The sequence below is a fragment of the Gobio gobio genome (assembly GCF_949357685.1).
Source record: "Gobio gobio genome assembly, chromosome: 22".
NCBI lineage: Eukaryota > Metazoa > Chordata > Actinopteri > Cypriniformes > Gobionidae > Gobio > Gobio gobio.
The window spans coordinates 33,639,316-33,657,875 of NC_137118.1; the positions used below are offsets into that span (position 1 = coordinate 33,639,316).

The window sequence follows — 18,560 nt, forward strand, 5'->3', positions numbered from 1 at the left end:
CTCCTGATTGCGTTGGCCTCCATCAAGAGGGTAGGGGACCTGCAGGCATTTTCGGTCGACGAATCGTGCCTGGAATTCGGGCCCGGTAACTCTCATGTGATCATGAGACCCCGGCCTGGATACGTGCCCAAGGTTCCCACTACTCCCTTCCGGGACCAAGTGGTGAGCCTGCAAGCGCTGCCTTCGGAGGAGGCAGACCCAGCCCTAGCTTTTCTCTGTCCCGTCCGTGCTCTCCGGACTTACGTGGACAGAACGCAAAGCTTCAGGACCTCAGAGCAGCTCTTCGTCTGTGACGGAGGACAGCAGAAGGGAAAGGCTGTCTCCAAGCAGAGGATGGCCCACTGGATAGTGGATGCCATCGTCTTGGCTTATCAGTCCCAAGACGTGCCCTGCCCGCTCGGGTTAAGAGCCCACTCCACTAGGGGTGTTGCCTCTTCCTGGGCGCTGGCTCGTGGCGCCTCGCTGACAGATATTTGTAGAGCTGCGGGCTGGGCGACACCTAACACGTTCGCTAGATTCTATAGCCTCCGTGTAGAGCCGGTATCTTCCTGTGTGCTCACTTCCCATAGTCAGTAACACCGAAATGCCTGTTCTAGTGTCGGCTTGCTGCGCCATTCCCTCCCCTGTGGTAGACGGATACCTGCGCTTATTCTGCTCCAGTCGAGTTCCCCGGAACGGCGAACCCTGTTGAGTCCTCCGCAACCCGCGGCAGTCGGACGTGGCGGAGCGTTCGACGCCAGGTCTAACACTCGTATGCATTGGTGGAACTTGTGTTAGGCTGGGTTCCATATGTAGTGACCCCCACGGCGGTCCCATATGTGTATTCTTCCACGGTACGGCTCCCTACGGCGAGCCCGTGTCTTTCCCTCGGCAGAGTGTCCTCTGCCGTTCCAGGTACGTGTTGTTCCCCCTCCACTAATTGGCCGGGGCCACCCCTGGGACTTCCGTGTGTTGTGCTGCCCACGGTCAGCCCATACGTGTATTCTCCACATGTTAACTCCCTCTGGGCATGATGTGGCTTCCGCAGCTGCCTTCACAGGCACGCTTTCCCAGCGTTATCCAATACAATCAGCTGAATGGGTCTTGCGGAACAGCAGCTTTGACTCTCCCTGCGTGAATTCCCGCCCGCATCAGATCGGGGTCTGAAGGGCTCATCGCTGGGCGCTGGAAGTGGTACTAACTATGGCGTTTTCCATAAGGGATCCCAATTCGTCGGTACGTCCGACGTACGTCGAACGTGACCGACTGAATGGGAACGTCTCGGTTACGTATGGTAACCCTCGTTCCCTGAAGGAGGGAACGGAGACGTACGTCCCGTCGCCACAGTTGCTGTACCATCACTGCAGGTTGAGCCACTACGTTTGGCTCCTCAGTGAAAAACAGCGTGCATTCGCTCTCGCTTCCTGTTTATACCCGCAGTGCGGGGCGGAGCGCGAGATGCAAATCTCGCACGGCAATTGTTCATTGGACGGTCCTAGATAGCTCGAAGCTGATAGGGGCTCCCAGAAGTGATCCCAATTCGTCGGTACGTCCGACGTACGTCTCCGTTCCCTCCTTCAGGGAACGAGGGTTACCATACGTAACCGAGACGATTTATTTACAGCACTGTAGGCTGCATATAATTTTCATTGTGCTAGTTACTTTATGTGTGTGAATGATAATGGTTACAATTTCCTTGGCAGTATGAGTGCAATGTGTGATGTCAAACCTTGGAGGCTACTCTTACCCTAAAATCCTATGTCTTTTTTTTCTTTCTTTTTTTAGTTTTATACACAATTGTATTCTGTTAGCTAGACAAAAAACAGTACAGTAACCATTGTCAATGAAGGACTGTGCTAAGACTGAAAGGTGGACATGAGGGAAATTTTAATGGTCCTCTGCCATAGTGACAAAACATCTAAACATTTTGACTTGCAGTGCTTACACCATGCCAAAGGGACGAAGCATTTTGGGGGCACTGACTCTTTTTAAATGAGAAGGAAATTTAGTTTTGACACATGAGTGAACTGTTTTGGGAGAGGTATGAGCTTTTGCAGGTAAACCATGGTGTTGTGCCGAGCCATCTACGTTATTTTGGCAAAAGCACCAAGAGTGTTGAGTGTTGAGTGTCCGGTCTGTTTCAAGAAATGAGCCAAGGCAATTGAGAAGGATCTTTACCATTTTCGTGGCACTGACTATTTATATGGGAAAGGAATTTAGTTTTGAAGCATGAGTGAACAGTTTTGGGGGAGAGATATTAGCTTTTGCAAGTGAGCTATAGTGTTGTGCTGAACTGTAAGACTGTTTGGCCAAATGATCTTACAATTTTGAGAATTTCATTTCTGTTTCAAGAAATGAGCCAAACCAATGGAGAAAAACTCTAATACAATTTAAAAGAAAATGAAGAAAGACTCTTATGCTCACCAAGGCTGCATTTATTTGATCAAAAACATTAATACTGAAATATAATTTAAAATAGCTGTTTTTTTCTTTTCTGTTTGTTTTTGTGTAATGTATTCATGTTGCCAAAGATGAATTTTACTTATTGACCCCAGACCTTTATATGGTGTTTGTGTGTGTATGTGCGCGCGTGTGCGTCCAAACTGTTTGGATTCCAACACGTTATATGGATTTATCGCCCTCTCATATTCATTATAAGCAATCTGTAGATCAGCACATGAAGCAATAATCATTTCACTTCAATATTCTGGGTTCTTTATTTATAGTTTATAGATGTATTTCCATTTGTAGTTTAGAGAATGAGAAGCATTAGTTTTATTTACAATTATATTTTTAAAAACTTCAGCTCTGTACAGATTTGAACCCTGATAAGGACCAATATTTTTCAGACCTAGTGCGGTGTTAAAACACAGAAAGCAAAGACCACATAAACAGCAAAAGACAAAGGAAGAAAAAATATATCAAATTATGAACATTTGAAGAAAAGAAGAAGAAAAAAAAGAAAATGGTACAGTAATTTCATCAGCCATTCGAAAGGGGTTTGCTGCTGTTAAAGTACATGACATTGTCAGCATCTCACTGCTCCAAATGCTAATGTGCTAACTGTTTTTAAACTATCATACACTAGACACCAATATATATCAACATTCTATAGTTATGTTCTCTATAAGATTCATATTAAATATACTCTACACATATGTAACCTTCGAATACAATTCCCATTTGGAAAAATATTAAAAAGGGAGGAGGAGAAAGAAAAATTACACAGATTTAGAAATAAAAACAGCTCATGTTTCTGTATTGTGCAAACAAATTTTATATCTAACAGGAAAGGGGACCTAGAAACCAAGCCAAACTTCATTCAATATTTATCTTCTGGCTCCAAACGCAAGCATTAATTTACACCACCACACTTAGAAAATAAAGGGATAAATCTTACCCTTCCTGAAAGAGAGCAGCTCAGATCTATCTAAAGAGGCCAGACGCAACACTGTTTGACTGTCAAAACACAGCCGCAAATGTCACTGTTACTCATTACGCATTATTTAGACTTTCCATGAGTGAATCAAACCTTCTGGAGATCTACCTTTCTGCAAAGTCCCGACTCCTGTGCTCAACACATCGAGCACCGGAACTTGTTAAAGCAGGACGCTGGATCTCCAGGACCAGAATGGGGCATTTAAAATACATGGAAGCGTATAATAAACATTTCTAAAACGTTCATCAGGCACATCAATACTTGTTCTCCTGCGCTGAAATCAATAGACTACATGTGGCGATAAGTATTTAATCGGGAGGGCGTGTGTAGCGGAGGTTAAACCGTCAGTGAAGCGTGTGCTATTATTTCAGAAGTAGGTGAAGGCATGCCTTTCCGCCTCCGCACCGGATCTGAGCCAAGCCTGGTGAGCACGTGGTGCATCGTTTAACGTAAAAAGTTCATCAGACCCTGTGTAAATTAATTTCCCCGCTCACACGTCTCCCTCCTGAGAGGAAGAATCAAGGGCGAGTCTCTTCTTGCTCACTGAATCATTCAGGTTTACCATGAGATACAAGTGCCTCCTCCGTGTGCAAACTGGTAGAAAGCGAAGGAAAGAGTGTCACTGCAAGATGAATCGAGTTACAGGTCTGCTGGGTGTACATGAAGGTAGAATGACAAGAAATGTGTGTGAGGGTGACGGAGGGATGCGTTTTATAATCTGCTGCTCTCCAGGTTGGATTTTCTTGACATCTTTTGGTTTAAATACGGACTATGCGTTCTCCGAGCCTGGTCTTTTTCTCTCTCAGGTGTGATTTTTTTTTTTCCTTTCCAGGTAAAGTGAAGCTCTCGTTCCGGTCAGGTGTGAGTAGTTGTGTTTAAGCAGCATGGGCGAAAGGTGACAGGACACACTCATTCTGAGGGATGAAGGGATGTATTTACAGGATCACACAACAGTTGCTCTCTCCAGTCTTTTCCCGGTTCCTTTGACCTGAAACAAAAACACAGGCAGTTAAAACTACTGCACAAATACTGCACGAAGCGTTATGAATCAGTGAGACGAATCAGCGGTTTGAATCGCCAAATTTCAGCAGTTTGGCGGTTTGACACGCGATCCGAATCATCATTCGGCTCACTGATTCATAACTCTTCGAAGCTTCATGATGCCGTGTTTTGAAATCGTCATCACTATGTAAGTCGTTATTTAGGGTTTTTTTGCGCACAAAAACTATTGTCGCCGATTCATAAAGTTATTTTAGAACCACTGTAGTGAGATGGACTTTGTAACAACGTCTTTAGTACCTTTTAAGGGTCTTGAGAGTGAACCGTGCCATTGTGCCAATGGAGGCCTTTCAGAGCCATCAGATTTCAACTAAAATATCTTCATTTGTGTTCTGAAGATGAACGGAGGTCTTACGGGTGTCGAACGACAGGAGGGTAAGTAATTAATGACAGAATTTTCATTTTTGGGTGAACTAACCCTTTAATGAATGCATTAAATATCATTAACAATGAACAATATATTTTTACAGCATTTATTAACCATTGTTGTTAGTTCACAGTGCTTTAACTAATGTTAACAGATGCAACATTTGATCTTAATACTGTATTAGTAAATGTTGAGATTAACATGAACTAAGATATAATAAATGGTGTAGAAGTATTGTACATTATTAGTTCATGTTAACTAATGTATTTAACGAATGTTAACTAATGAAACCTTATTGTAAAGTGTTACCAAAATAATCTTTCATTTGAAGTGTCCCTCAAACTCAAATTAATAACTAAAAATATATAATATACATACATACTCATATTTCTTTATATGTTGACACCATAAATCAATAAATAGTGCATCACTTGTCTCTAAATTGTCATGAAAATGTGCCTTCAGCTCAGCATTGCAATAAAAATAGTTAAAACTAATATATCAGAATAAGCTCAGCAAACATTAAATTCATAGTTATTTGTCTTCCTATTTTATCACCATGTGAAATGGTCTTTTACATTTTGGTGATACAATACTTTAAATCCTCTGAAACACTGAAATATTAGCAGAGGTTGAGAATGATCCACATATAAACTGTTTTTTGAAGACAGTGAAGGCTGCAGTTAGGCAGGGAGCGTGTGAAAAAGTGAAGGAGGAGTGAACAGAAAAGAGAAAGGGCAGAATGGTTACCTTGGGAATTTGGCTCGGGCAGCGTCTCTCTGGCAACTAAATGCATCACTGTGGTTTTTCCGAGAGGCAGTTTTAAAGCTGCAAGACACAAGAAAAAAAGTGTTAAGAGTGTTAGACTGAATGGACACAAGAGACTAATGCAGGTGTACATCTATGATACCACAGAAACTTTTCCAAGGGATGAAGTCATAGGACAGAAGAACAGGATGGCAAGTAAACCACTGGATGAGAGTCCAGCATTTAAAGCTGTGCCTTATTGAGATTCGTCACTGACTCTGAGACCACTGCTACTGCCTTCTGCCCCACATACTCTGCCTTCATGCCTTGGTTCTCTTGAATCAAGAAGGTGTCAGCATGTATTATCAAAGTGACACTTCTTTGGCAAACCCTCCCTGGGCGCCACCATCCCGTCATCAGTGAAAAGTCAGAAAAGTGGAGCTGGTTACTCAGCTATGGGAAAAGTTTGCCCAGGCAAAACATTGCAAAACCCATTAGATATGAGTAAATAGTAAAGTTAAACTTTTCACTACACAAACATTTATAAAAGACAATAAAGATCTAATTTATTAGTGTAATAAGAGGAAAACATACTTCTATGTCTTAACTAATCACAATTTATCCAAGATTGTCAGACGAACAGATGGACAGACGGACAGACAGACAGACAGACAGACAGACAGACAGACAGACAGACAGGCAGATAGATAGATAGATAGATAGATAGATAGATAGATAGATAGATAGATAGATAGATAGATAGATAGATAGATAGATAGATAGATAGATAGATAGATAGATAGATAGATAGATAGATAGATAGATAGATAGATAGATAGATAGATAGATAGACCTTTTGCGCATGCGCGGGTTGTGAGCGCGTTGTTGATGTTAGAGCTCCGTTGAATTGATTCATAATCCTTGATTTTCTCCTTATCACTCGCTTACAAACGATTATTTTCTATTATTTACAGCGTGTGAATATATCTCCGATACGATTCTCTATAAAAAACAATCGGATTGCTTTGATATCACTACTTATATCCGAACTTCCGCTACTAACCGTAGCCCGCTAGCATTGCACGCGTGGTAGCTTATTTACACCGGTAGCCCGCTAGCATTGCACGCGTGGTAACTTAACTTATTTACACCGGTCACCACTGAAACCGACAATTCGTCATCGCAGCACATCTGCTACAATGACGAATAACTCGGATGTGTGTCTAATGTTACCTTTGAGTGCAGGCGAGGACACGTTCGAGCTGCATTCGGTGCAGTTGGAGCTGGAGTCGTTGGAGAAGCAGATTAGCGATCTACTAGAGAGACGAGCCGTGCTGAGAGAGCGACGATCAGCGCTTGAAACATCACGCGCCGATGCGGTTAGTAACCTCTTGACTCCGACCTCGTCTACTCCGTGTGTTTCTCTGCACAGGACCAAAGCACCCAGGACGCGATCATCATCCCTGGTTTCGTTCACTCCGGCGCCGACACGACCCTGGGTGCTTCCACAGCGGAAGACGCGAGCCAGGACCAGAGCTAGGACCTCTCCGCCCCTCCCGGTCTTCGAGATCTCCACCCGGAACCGCTTCTCCCCTCTTCGCGAGACGGAACGCGACGCTGTGGTCATCGGTACTTCCATCGTCCGACATGTCCACGCTACCTCAGGTAAAGGCAAGGTAATCACTCACTGCTTTCCTGGTGCTCGTGTTCTCGATGTCGCTGCGCAGGTTCCCGAGATCCTGAACGGTGACGAGCGCATCGGAGCTGTCGTGCTGCACGCGGGAACGAACGACACCAGGCTGCGGCAGACAGAGGTTCTGAAGAGGGACTACAGGAGCCTGATCGAGACTGTGCGCAGAACATCGCCTGAAGCATCGATCGTCGTGTCTGGACCGCTTCCCACGTACCGACTAGGACATGAAAAGTTCAGTAGATTATTTGCTCTAAATGAATGGTTAATGTCATGGTGTAATGAACAGAAGCTGCTCTTTGTAAATAATTGGAATCTGTTTTGGGAGCGACCTAGGCTCTTCCGTCCTGATGGCCTTCACCCCAGCAGAATCGGAGCGGCTCTTCTGTCGGACAACATCTCCAGAGCGCTGCACACCACCATATGACTAGTAAGTCAAAGTCCAAATCACAGTATTTGCTGTCCTAACTTAACTGACATAAGTACCAATGTAGAACATTATATAGAAACTGTGTCTGAACATAACTGTGTAGAACATTTTATAGAAACTGTGTCTGAACATAACTGTGTAGAACATTATATAGAAACTGTGTCTGAACATAACTGTGTAGAACATTATATAGAAACTGTGTCTATTCCTCGTTTAGTGAGGTCAAACATTAAATCTACTGTAAGATCTAGGAAAAATCTAATTGTGATTAAACCAGAAAATCTCAATATTAGTGAACAAAAACAATGCTGTCCAAACTTAATTGACATAAGTACCAATGTAGAACATTATATAGAAACTGTGTCTGAACATAACTGTGTATAACATTATATAGAAACTGTGTCTGAACATAACTGTGTAGTAGGGCTGTGCAATTAATCGAATTTCGATTTCGATTTCGATTTTGCCTCCCAACGATCACCAAAATAGTACAATCGAGAAAAAACGATTATTTTGCCTTGCGTTCTGAATGAAACGCGCATGCGCTCATCCGCCCCTCCCGAAGCCACAAATCTCTCTCAGTTCGGGAGTCTCGTGAGCATATCATCCGCTGGAATTTAAAAACTCTGCGCGAGTAAAGATGGCAGAAGGAGGGCAGTTACAGCAGCGTTTGGTGAGCAAAAAAGGCAAAACCAACTCCGTTGTCTGGGAACAGTTTGGCTTCGAGGAATCAGATGACGAGCAGAAACATGTTACGTGCAAGATTTCCTACATGGTAGTGGCTGCAACGCAAGGGAACATCACGAATTTGTTTAACCACTTGAAAATTAAACAGAGTGACCTATGACAATCTAATAAAGAAACAAAAACTGACGAGAGCAGGGGTGCCGTGTAAACGTCCTTTTTTCCCCTCATATTTTTCAAATAATTCTCTCTTTGTAAACTTTGTTCAATGCATGCGAGTGCTGCCGTATGTTTGAATATGACCAGTCGTTTTTGCCGTCATCACCCGGGTTTAGTGCCAGAAGACGCGAATGAGAAGCCGCGCGCGCTGTGAGGAAATGTATCTCTGTGCGCTCATACGAGAGCGCGCACACGTCTCACAGCGCGCAAATATTGACTTCTCTTTCAAGTCTTGCTCTTGAACGGACAAACTCACACAAAACGTATGTCAACATGTCCATCTTGATGAGTATCCTAGCAGACATAGTCTGTATATGCCTTAAGTGAACTTTATACAGTCGATAAAGACGACGCATATCCGATCCGGATTGAATAGCTTTTGTAAGTTTAATAGGATTCATCTTTAATTTATGCACTCAAATATGCAATGTTATTTTACATTTGAGACATTTCTGTACCTGAAAACTAATGTTAGACGTACCTGAAAAGCATATCTAGCCGAACCATATTGTTGATCTTATTTATTTGTGATTATCATTTTTACGTGAATACTTTTATACTTTGATTTGAATATATGTTATATTATTTATTTTAATAGTTCAAAAAGTACAACAAATGTTAAAATTTCAATTGAATTGTTGAAAGGTGTATTTTTAATAAATACAACACATTCCCAAAGTCATGTGAAATAATCGTGTTACATAATCGTGATTTCAATATTGACCAAAATAATCGTGATTATGATTTTTTCCATAATCGAGCAGCCCTACTGTGTAGAACATTATATAGAAACTGTGTCTATTCCTCGTTTAGTGAGGTCAAACATTAAATCTACTGTAGGATCTAGGAAAAATCTAATTGTGATTAAACCAGAAAATCTCAATATTAGTGAACAAAAACAATTTCTAAAACTAGGTCTTCTAAACATTAGATCGCTCACACCTAAGGCGGTTATTGTAAATGAAATGGTCACAGATAATAGTTTCGATGTACTTTGCCTTACTGAAACCTGGCTTAAGCCAAATGATTATTTCGGTCTAAATGAGTCTACTCCGCCAGGATACTGTTATAAGCATGAGCCCCGTCTGATTGGTCGTGGCGGCGGTGTTGCAACAATCTATAGAGATATTCTTAATGTTACTCAGAAAACAGGTCACAGGTTTAATTAGTTTGAAGTACTAGTGCTAAATGTTACGCTCTTAAAGGGTTAGTTCACCCAAAAATGAAAATTCTGTCATTAATTACTCACCCTCATGTCGTTGGACACCCGTAAGACCTCCGTTCATATTCGGAACACAAATGAAGATATTTTAGTTGAAAGCTGATGGCTGAGAAAGGCTTCACACAGGCCTCCATTGGCATTCAGTACATTGACACTTCCAAGATCCATGAAAGGCACTTAAAACGTCGTTACAAAGTCTATCTCACCACAGTGGCTCTACAATAATCATACAATGCGACGACAATAGTTTTTGTGCGCAAAAAAAAATCAAAATAACACCTTTATCCAACTTGTTCTTGTCTTCCGTGTGCGCCTCCACGACGCATGCGCGAGAATATGACGTAGCGCCGGTGTTCGGGAATCGATGAAATACACACTTAAGCTCCATTTTGAGCACTACGCCGAGACCTAAAGCACGATCAATGTAGAATCCAACAGCTTAGACACGCGCGTCTTCCTCTGCTCGTAAACAAATCGCTTCTGGGTCATATGTCCGAACGCCGGATCTGCGTCATATTCTCGCGCATGCGTCGTGGAGGCATACACGGAAGTCGAGAACAAGTTGGATAAAGGTGTTATTTTGATTTTTTTTTGCGCACAAAAACTATTGTCGTCGCATTGTATGATTATTGTAGAGCCACTGTGGTGAGATAGACTTTGTAACGACGTTTTAAGTGCCTTTCATGGATCTTGGAAGTGTCAATGTACTGAATGCCAATGGAGGCCTGTGTGAAGCCTTTCTCAGCCATCAGCTTTCAACTAAAATATCTTCATTTGTGTTCCGAATATGAACGGAGGTCTTACGGGTGTCCAACGACATGAGGGTGAGTAATTAATGACAGAATTTTCATTTTTGGGTGAACTAACCCTTTAAATGTAAGAAAGAAATCCGTATTATCTCTAGCCTTGGCTACTGTGTATAGACCTCCAGGGCCCTATGCTGATTTCTTAAAAGAGTTTGCAGACTTTCTCTCAGATCTATTGGTCAACGTCGATAAAGCATTAATTGTTGGAGATTTTAACATACACGTAGATAACACAAATGATGCGTTAGGGGCTGCGTTTACAGATCTATTAAACTCCTTTGGGGTTAAGCAAAACGTCACTGGTCCCACTCATCGTCTTAATCACACACTAGATTTAATTATATCACATGGAACCAACCCAACCGACATAGATATTATACCGCAAAGTGATGATGTCACTGACCATTACATGGTAACTTGCATACTGCGTACTGCTGAAATCTGTCATGTTGCGCCACGTTATCGACCAGGCAGAACAATCCTTCCAACCACTATAGATAGATTCTCAAATAGCTTACCTGATCTGTCTCAGCTGCTCAGTGAACCCAAACAAACAGATGAACTAGAGGAAATGGCTAGCAGTATGAGCACGATTTTATCTAGCACATTAGAAATTGTTGCACCAATTAGATTAAAAAAGGTTAGAGAGAAAACTAAAGCACCATGGTACAACAGTGCTACACATGTTATCAAGAGAGAAACTCGTAACTTGGAGCGTAAATGGAAACAAACTAATTTAGAGGTCTTTAGAATCGCGTGGAAAGATAGTATGTCACGTTATAAAAAGGCCCTAAAAGCAGCCAGGGCTGAGCATCTCCGCAAAATAATAGAAAATAATCAAAATAACCCAAGGTTTTTATTTAACATCGTGGCTAGACTAACAAATAAACAAGCATCGCCTGAACAAAATATTCCGTCACAGTTTAGTAGCAATGATTTTATGAACTTCTTCACTGAAAAAATAGAAAGCATCAGAAACAAAATTGTAAATGTACAATCTTTAATGATGTCTTATGATTCAACCGCAACTATCGCCCGTCAAGAACTACTACACCGCTTTACAACTATAGGACAGGAAGAGCTAAATAAACTTATCATTGCATCTAAACCAACAACATGTTTACTAGATCCAATACCCACTAAACTACTGAAATAATTGTTACCTGTAGTGGAAGAGCCTCTTCTCAATATTATTAACTCGTCTTTATCTTTAGGTCATGTTCCAAGAATATTCAAGTTGGCAGTCATAAAACCTCTCATTAAGAAGCCACAATTAGATCATAATAACCTAGCAAATTACAGACCAATTTCAAATCTTCCATTTATGTCTAAAATACTAGAAAAAGTTGTGTCCGCTCAATTGTGCGCTTTCTTGCAAGAAAATGATATCTATGAAAAATTTCAATCAGGATTCAGGCCGCATCATAGCACAGAAACCGCACTCGTTAAAATCACAAATGATTTACTTCTAGCTTCTGACCAAGGCTGTATCTCAATACTAGTTCTACTCGATCTTAGTGCTGCGTTCGATACTATAGATCATAAACTACTCTTAGATCGACTTCAAAATTACACTGGTGTTCAGGGACAGGCATTAAACTGGTTTAGATCGTACTTATCAGACCGCTACCATTTTGTCTGTCTAAATGGGGAAAAATCAAAGATAACGTCAGTAGACTATGGGGTGCCGCAAGGATCCGTGTTAGGCCCTCTGCTATTCTCAATATATATGCTGCCACTTGGTAATATTATAAGAAAACATGGAATTAATTTCCACTGTTATGCTGATGACACTCAATTATATATTTCATCACGACCGGATGAAAACGCTAAATTATCTAAACTGACAGCGTGTGTTGAAGATATTAAATACTGGATGACGTGTAATTTTCTGCTATTAAATTCAGATAAAACGGAGGTGTTACTTATTGGTCCAAAAAACTGCCCACAAAACCTCTCGCAATACAATTTTACCTTGGAAGGATGTCCTGTCACTTTATCCACTACAGTAAAAGACCTGGGTGTTATATTAGACCGCAACCTGACATTCGAAAATCATATTTCATATGTTACAAGAACGGCATTTTTCCATCTTAGAAACATTGCTAAGCTACGTAACATGCTATCTATTTCTGATGCAGAAAAGTTAGTTCATGCATTCATGACCACGAGACTAGATTACTGTAATGCTTTATTAGCTGGTTGTCCTGCATCATCAATAAACAAGCTACAGTTAGTCCAAAACGCAGCTGCTAGAGTTCTTACTAGGTCAAGAAAATATGATCATATAACACCAATTTTATCATCTCTACACTGGTTACCTGTGAAGTTCCGTATCAATTACAAACTATTGCTACTAACCTATAAAGCCCTAAATGGTTTAGCTCCAGTGTATCTAACGGATCTTCTATCGCCCTACAATCCATCGCGCTCTTTAAGATCACTAAACTCTAGGCTTCTGGTCATTCCTAGGATATCTAAGTCCACTAAAGGAGGGAGGGCTTTTTCACATTTAGCTCCTAAACTCTGGAATAGTATACCTGATATTGTTCGAGGTTCAGACTCGCTGTCCCAGTTTAAAACTAGATTAAAGACGCATCTCTTTAGCCAAGCATTCACATTATAATTATCTTTTTATACTACAGTTAAATCGGATCAAAAGCATTAATATAATATTCTGAACAGCAGCTACGCTAATCATTTCCCATCTGCTTTTCTGTTGTTATCTCGGGACACTAGTCCCGAGGTAAATAGTTCATCAGCTCCAGTTTGTATCCAGCCTCTCATGGAGACTTCGGATGCCCCGACACCTGTGATGAGACGACTCCACGCCTGTGAAGAGACGACTCAACGCCAGCGTTGTTATGGCCTAGATTAATACACGATTGATTAACTTTTTCGAACATTATTCTTTAACATTGTCTTTTTAACATTTTTACTGTACATCTATGAAATGCACTTTCTGTAAAGCTGCTTTGAAACAATGTGTATTGTGAAAAGCGCTATACAAATAAATTTGAATTGAATTGAAAAAAATGATAGATAGATAGATAGATAGATAGATAGATAGATAGATAGATAGATAGATAGATAGATAGATAGATAGATAGATAGATAGATAGATAGATAGATAGATAGATAGATAGATAGATAGATAGATAGATAGATAGATAGATAGATAGATAGATAGATAGATAGATAGATAGATAGATAGATAGATAGATAGATAGATAGATAGATAGATAGATAGATTTCACGAAGTGAATTCTATTCATGACTTGAGAATAGTAACATTTAGGTGTTTTGGGACTGGGAGCTGAATTTTTGGGTATATCCCTACAATCAGCTGAACTGTGATAGAAACCGCACTGCACCCTGGCCAGAAATAAACCAAGACAAAGGCAAAATAAATATCTGTGCGGTCATAAAAGTCCAATGGGACAGCGAATTCACCTGCCAGAGAAAAGGCCAGGAAACTTCTTATCTGTCAGACCCATGATTTGGTACTGAGAAGAATGATTTAATAAATAATCAACCGTAACGGAGCATGTGTGATGGGATATAAAAATGGTAATAAGGCGTGTGGGAGGGCAGCTCACCTCCTAGCGTCACATTCCCGTGTAGGAATCGGCCCTGGTAGATGAGGCGCAGAATGTTTGGACTGCTCACTTGTTCCTCTTCCCAGTCTGTTAAAGACAGAACGAATGAGAGGGATTCATGTTTGTGTTGTACACAAAATATACAAATCTGTAGCCAAACAAGAAAAAGACCAAAATGCAAGTCATTATGCACAGAAGAAATAAAGGCAAAGATTTGAAACAACATGATGGTGTGTATATGATAAGTAAATGAAGAACAAAAAAAAATATTTTTGGAGGCACTGTTCTACCAGTCTTCAACTCCTTCCTTAGTTTTTCAATGTTTTCTCGTCATTCTCTCATCCATCTCTCTCATTCTTCACTCAATCCAAATGGAGACTCAATCACAAGACTCAAATGAGGGTCATTCTGTGTCTTCAAGAGGTCGAGCTCTGCTTTGCTCGTCTGCTATGAATAAAACTCTGATTCAATCCCAGACCAATAGTTTATGAACTGTACAACAAAGAAAGCCTTTCTTTTCACAGTATACCTTTGCTTTTTTCAACAATATTCGTTATAATTAAGGGCTGATGACTTTCATAAGAGCTATTTAAAACAAGAAATAAAAAATAAATGAACTTAAAATAAACCCTGAATTTGACTGAAGCAATAAATGGTAATAAAACATTTTCATTCCTGCTAAAATTCAGCCTAAGTTGGCTTGCTGGTCTCAGACTGGCTTAAGATGGTTTAGCTAGTGTGGGATTACAAATTTTAGAAAGTACATTGCATTTAGCATTTTAGGTAAAAATGATGATATCAGATGAATTAGTCTGCTATGCAAATCTTCCAGACTTGTTTTACTGATTTCAGAGGCTCTAGCAAGAGTCTCCTTTCCTGCCAGACCTGTTTTCTCTATTGTGTTTTAAATGAGTCAGATCACTGAGATCCCACCTTTCAGAACCCAGACGTTGCCCCTTTTGTCTTTAATGGCTCTGGGATGGCTCTTGGAATTGGAGTTCCTGGCCAGTATCAGCATGCGAATAGTTATGCTGATTCAATGGGACTGGTAGGGATTTCATAGTAGGGTGTGTCCTTTAACTACACAACATATGCATTCCTTTGTTTGAATGTCTCCTCCTCTGCTGTATAACCCCTCCCCCTGAAATGTAGATAAATTGCATTATTTTGTACTGTTAAATCAGACTGTTTTCGAACGACCTGCAGCACAGAGAGTTCTCATTAAAAGAATCACTTCTGTTTGATCCCGACGTCTCCTGGTCTCTACTTCAAGAAACAACAGAAGTTCACAGCTAGTCAGTTAGTTCCGAAAACCAACAAAGCAGACCCGTTAGCAAGCTTGACTAGGCTTGGAGAGCAGATATCCACATCCAAATCTTATCTGGTTTAAGATTTTTCAGCAGGGATGTTATTGCCATGTTTTTGGAACATGGAATCATGGGAAAATCAAGTTTGTGTCACATGCCTGTCCTGTCTCGTGTAGCACATGTGGTGTTTTGTATTTTTCCGGTCTTTGTCTTGATCCCACCCCCCTTGTTATCTCGTTATTCGTTTTATTTGCCCCACCTAAGTTCCCTTATTTCCCTGCTTGATTTGTCCCCTATAAAGTTCCTTTGAGTGTTCAGTCTTGGTATTATCGTTCCCATGTCTACGTCTTCCGTCTCCCCGTGTTTGGTATGTTTTGAGTTTGTTTCTGCTTAAGAGTCTTGATTATGTTTTGCCCCATTGTGGGTTTTGTTTTGCATTTGTTTATTAGTGATGGCCAAATGAAGCGTTTCGAAGCATTATTGCTTTCTGATACAATTGTGTCGAAAAGGGTTCATTACTCGAAGCTGCAATCAGATAGAAATTGCAGCATCATCTCCTGGTGAAGTAAATGTAATGCAACAAAGCTGACAACCATAAAATGCAAGTAGGCTTATATGTTAACGCCCCGTTTATTACGTGTTTACCGAGGCGATCAAAGCTGAAACGGTGTTAGTGCTGTGAAACTCATTTAGGTGAATTTTACAGATACAGATGAATTTCTTGTGTTCACCTTGATAATAAAACATTAAGCTGTGTGTGTATGTGTGTGTGTGTGTGTGTGTGTGTGTGTGTGTGTGTGTGTGTGTGTGTGTGTGTGTGTGTGTGTGTGTGTGTGTGTGTGTGTGTGTGTGTGTGTGTGTGTGTGTGTGTGTGTGTGTGTGTGTGTGTGTGTGTGTGTGTGTGTGTGTGTGTGTGTGTGTGTGTGTGTGTGTGTCTCTCTGTCTCTCTGTCTGTCTGGAAGATCAGACCAGCTTAAAAAAAAAAGTTGGAAACATCACAGAATTTCTAATGGTTTCTATTAAAATACCAAAAGGAACCATTGGCTTTTACCATTTAAACCACTACAGAATTATTTTGAATATTATTTTTCTAATCCATTGGCAGATAATTTAGTTTGTTTCAAGCAAAAACTCAATTCATTTAGATTTTTTCCCCCAGGAATCAAGAAAAAATATGTAATTTTCCTTAGTAAAAGCATCTTGATTTAAGAATTTTTAGATATTTGGACGGGAAAAAAGACAGAAATACCAAGTCACAGAAGCATGTTGTGTAGTGTGGTTTTACCTGTGGTGATCTAAATAGAGCACTTATTAAATTTAAATAAGAATAGAGTTCTAACTCTGTAATAATATTAAAGAGCACCTATCATGGAATTTTGAAATTTACCTTTCATGTAGTGTGTAACATAGATCTAAGTGAACAAAAACATCCTGCAAAGTTTGAAATATGACAGTGCACCGTATATATAGTTATTTTCTTTCAAAAGTAAGAGTCGACTCTGAGTCATTTTTAAGAATCGTTAGAAGACCGAAGCTTTTTCTCTGACTAGATGACGTCAACTTGTCAAGTTATTTGAATACGATACGCCCACTTATTGCGCTCCAAGATGCCAGTGAAAACTAGAAAACATCATGGCGACGAGACGCTGTGTTCTGAAGTGCGACTCAAAAGCAAACTTTTTTCATCTGCCCAAGGATGAGCATTTGAAGACTAAGTGGCTTGAAGACAAACCATACATCGTCGCGATTGAGTGTTTATTAGTAGTCAAATGTCTCTATTTGCATGTTTCGCGATCTCAGGAAGCTTTTATTATGGACTTCTATTATGGCACATGGTATCTTCTTCGTCTATCTGTACCATATATGGATTACATGTGCACAGAGCGCCCTCCGGCTGCCAGTATGAATTGAAAACAACACATAAGAGACATCTGCGCATTTTGAGGAAGTATGAATAAAAAAATACTCCTCTGTTTAGAAATTTGACACAGACATATGAGAATCTATCAATATGTCTCCTCATCTGCACACTTTTGAACTAAAAGCCCTGAGGGATGTTGATTTGTCACGAGTCTTCGTGAGGAGAATAGAGGAGTTTTTTTATGAATGAGATCAGCTGAGGCTCATATTACAATCAAACGATACCGACGCGGTTTTCATATTCATAACTCCTGACACATATTAACAAATTACTGTCACTATAAGACTTTGATGGGCGTTCCGTTTCCGAAAATATCTGCACAGACTATACCAATCACAACTGATTGGGTCATCGGACCAATCACCGCAGATTAGCGTCACGTAAAGGCAGGGTTTTGAAAAGTGAATCACTAAAGCCGCGTTTCCACCGCAGGAACTTTACCCCGGAACTAGGAACTTTGGGGGGGAACTCTGTGTGTTTCGACCGCAGGAACCAGGGTCTAAATGAAGTTCCGGGTAAATATTTCCCCCTCCAAACGGCCCTGCTTGCGAGGTGGGACTTTTGAAAAGTTCGCGAACTTTCGGGGGTGGGACTTGGGCGCTGAACATGCTGATTGGTTGAGCTCTCGCAGCAATTTTTTTTTTCCACCGCCATACAAGTCTTTTGCGAGGTGAGTTCTGTGGGTTTTGCGTTCAGTAAATATTTTTTTTGCAACAATGGAGTTCAACAATAAATTCGACCGATGGACCGACGACGAGGTTCAGGCTTTATTGAGCATATATGCGGAGGAGGACATCCAGCGGGAACTGGAAACGGCGACCCGTAATGAAAAGGTATAACGTTACCTGAAGATATCGACTCGGTTCCAGTCACACTGGAAAACAGTGCAGAGAGAAATTGAAGAAATTAAGACAAGATTACAAGAAATTAAAGGATCATAACAACCGGAGCGGTTCCGACCGGCGTATCAACAAGTGGTATGACCGCCTGGGCGCGTTGCTGGGACAGACCGTCCTTTTCTAGGGCAGCGGTAACGAAAGACTCGGCTAGTGCGTTGTTGGAAACCATCCAGGAATCCGAGTGGGTTGAAG

General features: G+C 40.9%; 1 protein-coding gene across 4 annotated transcripts in view; it reads right to left on the minus strand.

Annotated features, from left to right (window-relative positions):
- Positions 1–1,768: 1,768 nt before the first annotated feature.
- Positions 1,769–18,560, minus strand: part of ubl3a (ubiquitin-like 3a) — a 49,925-nt gene continuing 33,133 nt past the window's right edge. For all 4 annotated transcript variants that reach the window (XM_079805410.1, XM_079805409.1, XM_079805408.1 and 1 more), the window contains 3 exons: positions 14,242–14,328; positions 5,595–5,672; positions 1,769–4,406 (listed from right to left, as the gene is read on the minus strand). In XM_079805410.1, coding sequence (XP_079661536.1) covers positions 4,354–4,406; positions 5,595–5,672; positions 14,242–14,328 — 218 coding nt within the window. In that variant the 3' untranslated portion in view covers positions 1,769–4,353. The remainder of the gene's footprint in view (positions 4,407–5,594; positions 5,673–14,241; positions 14,329–18,560) is intronic.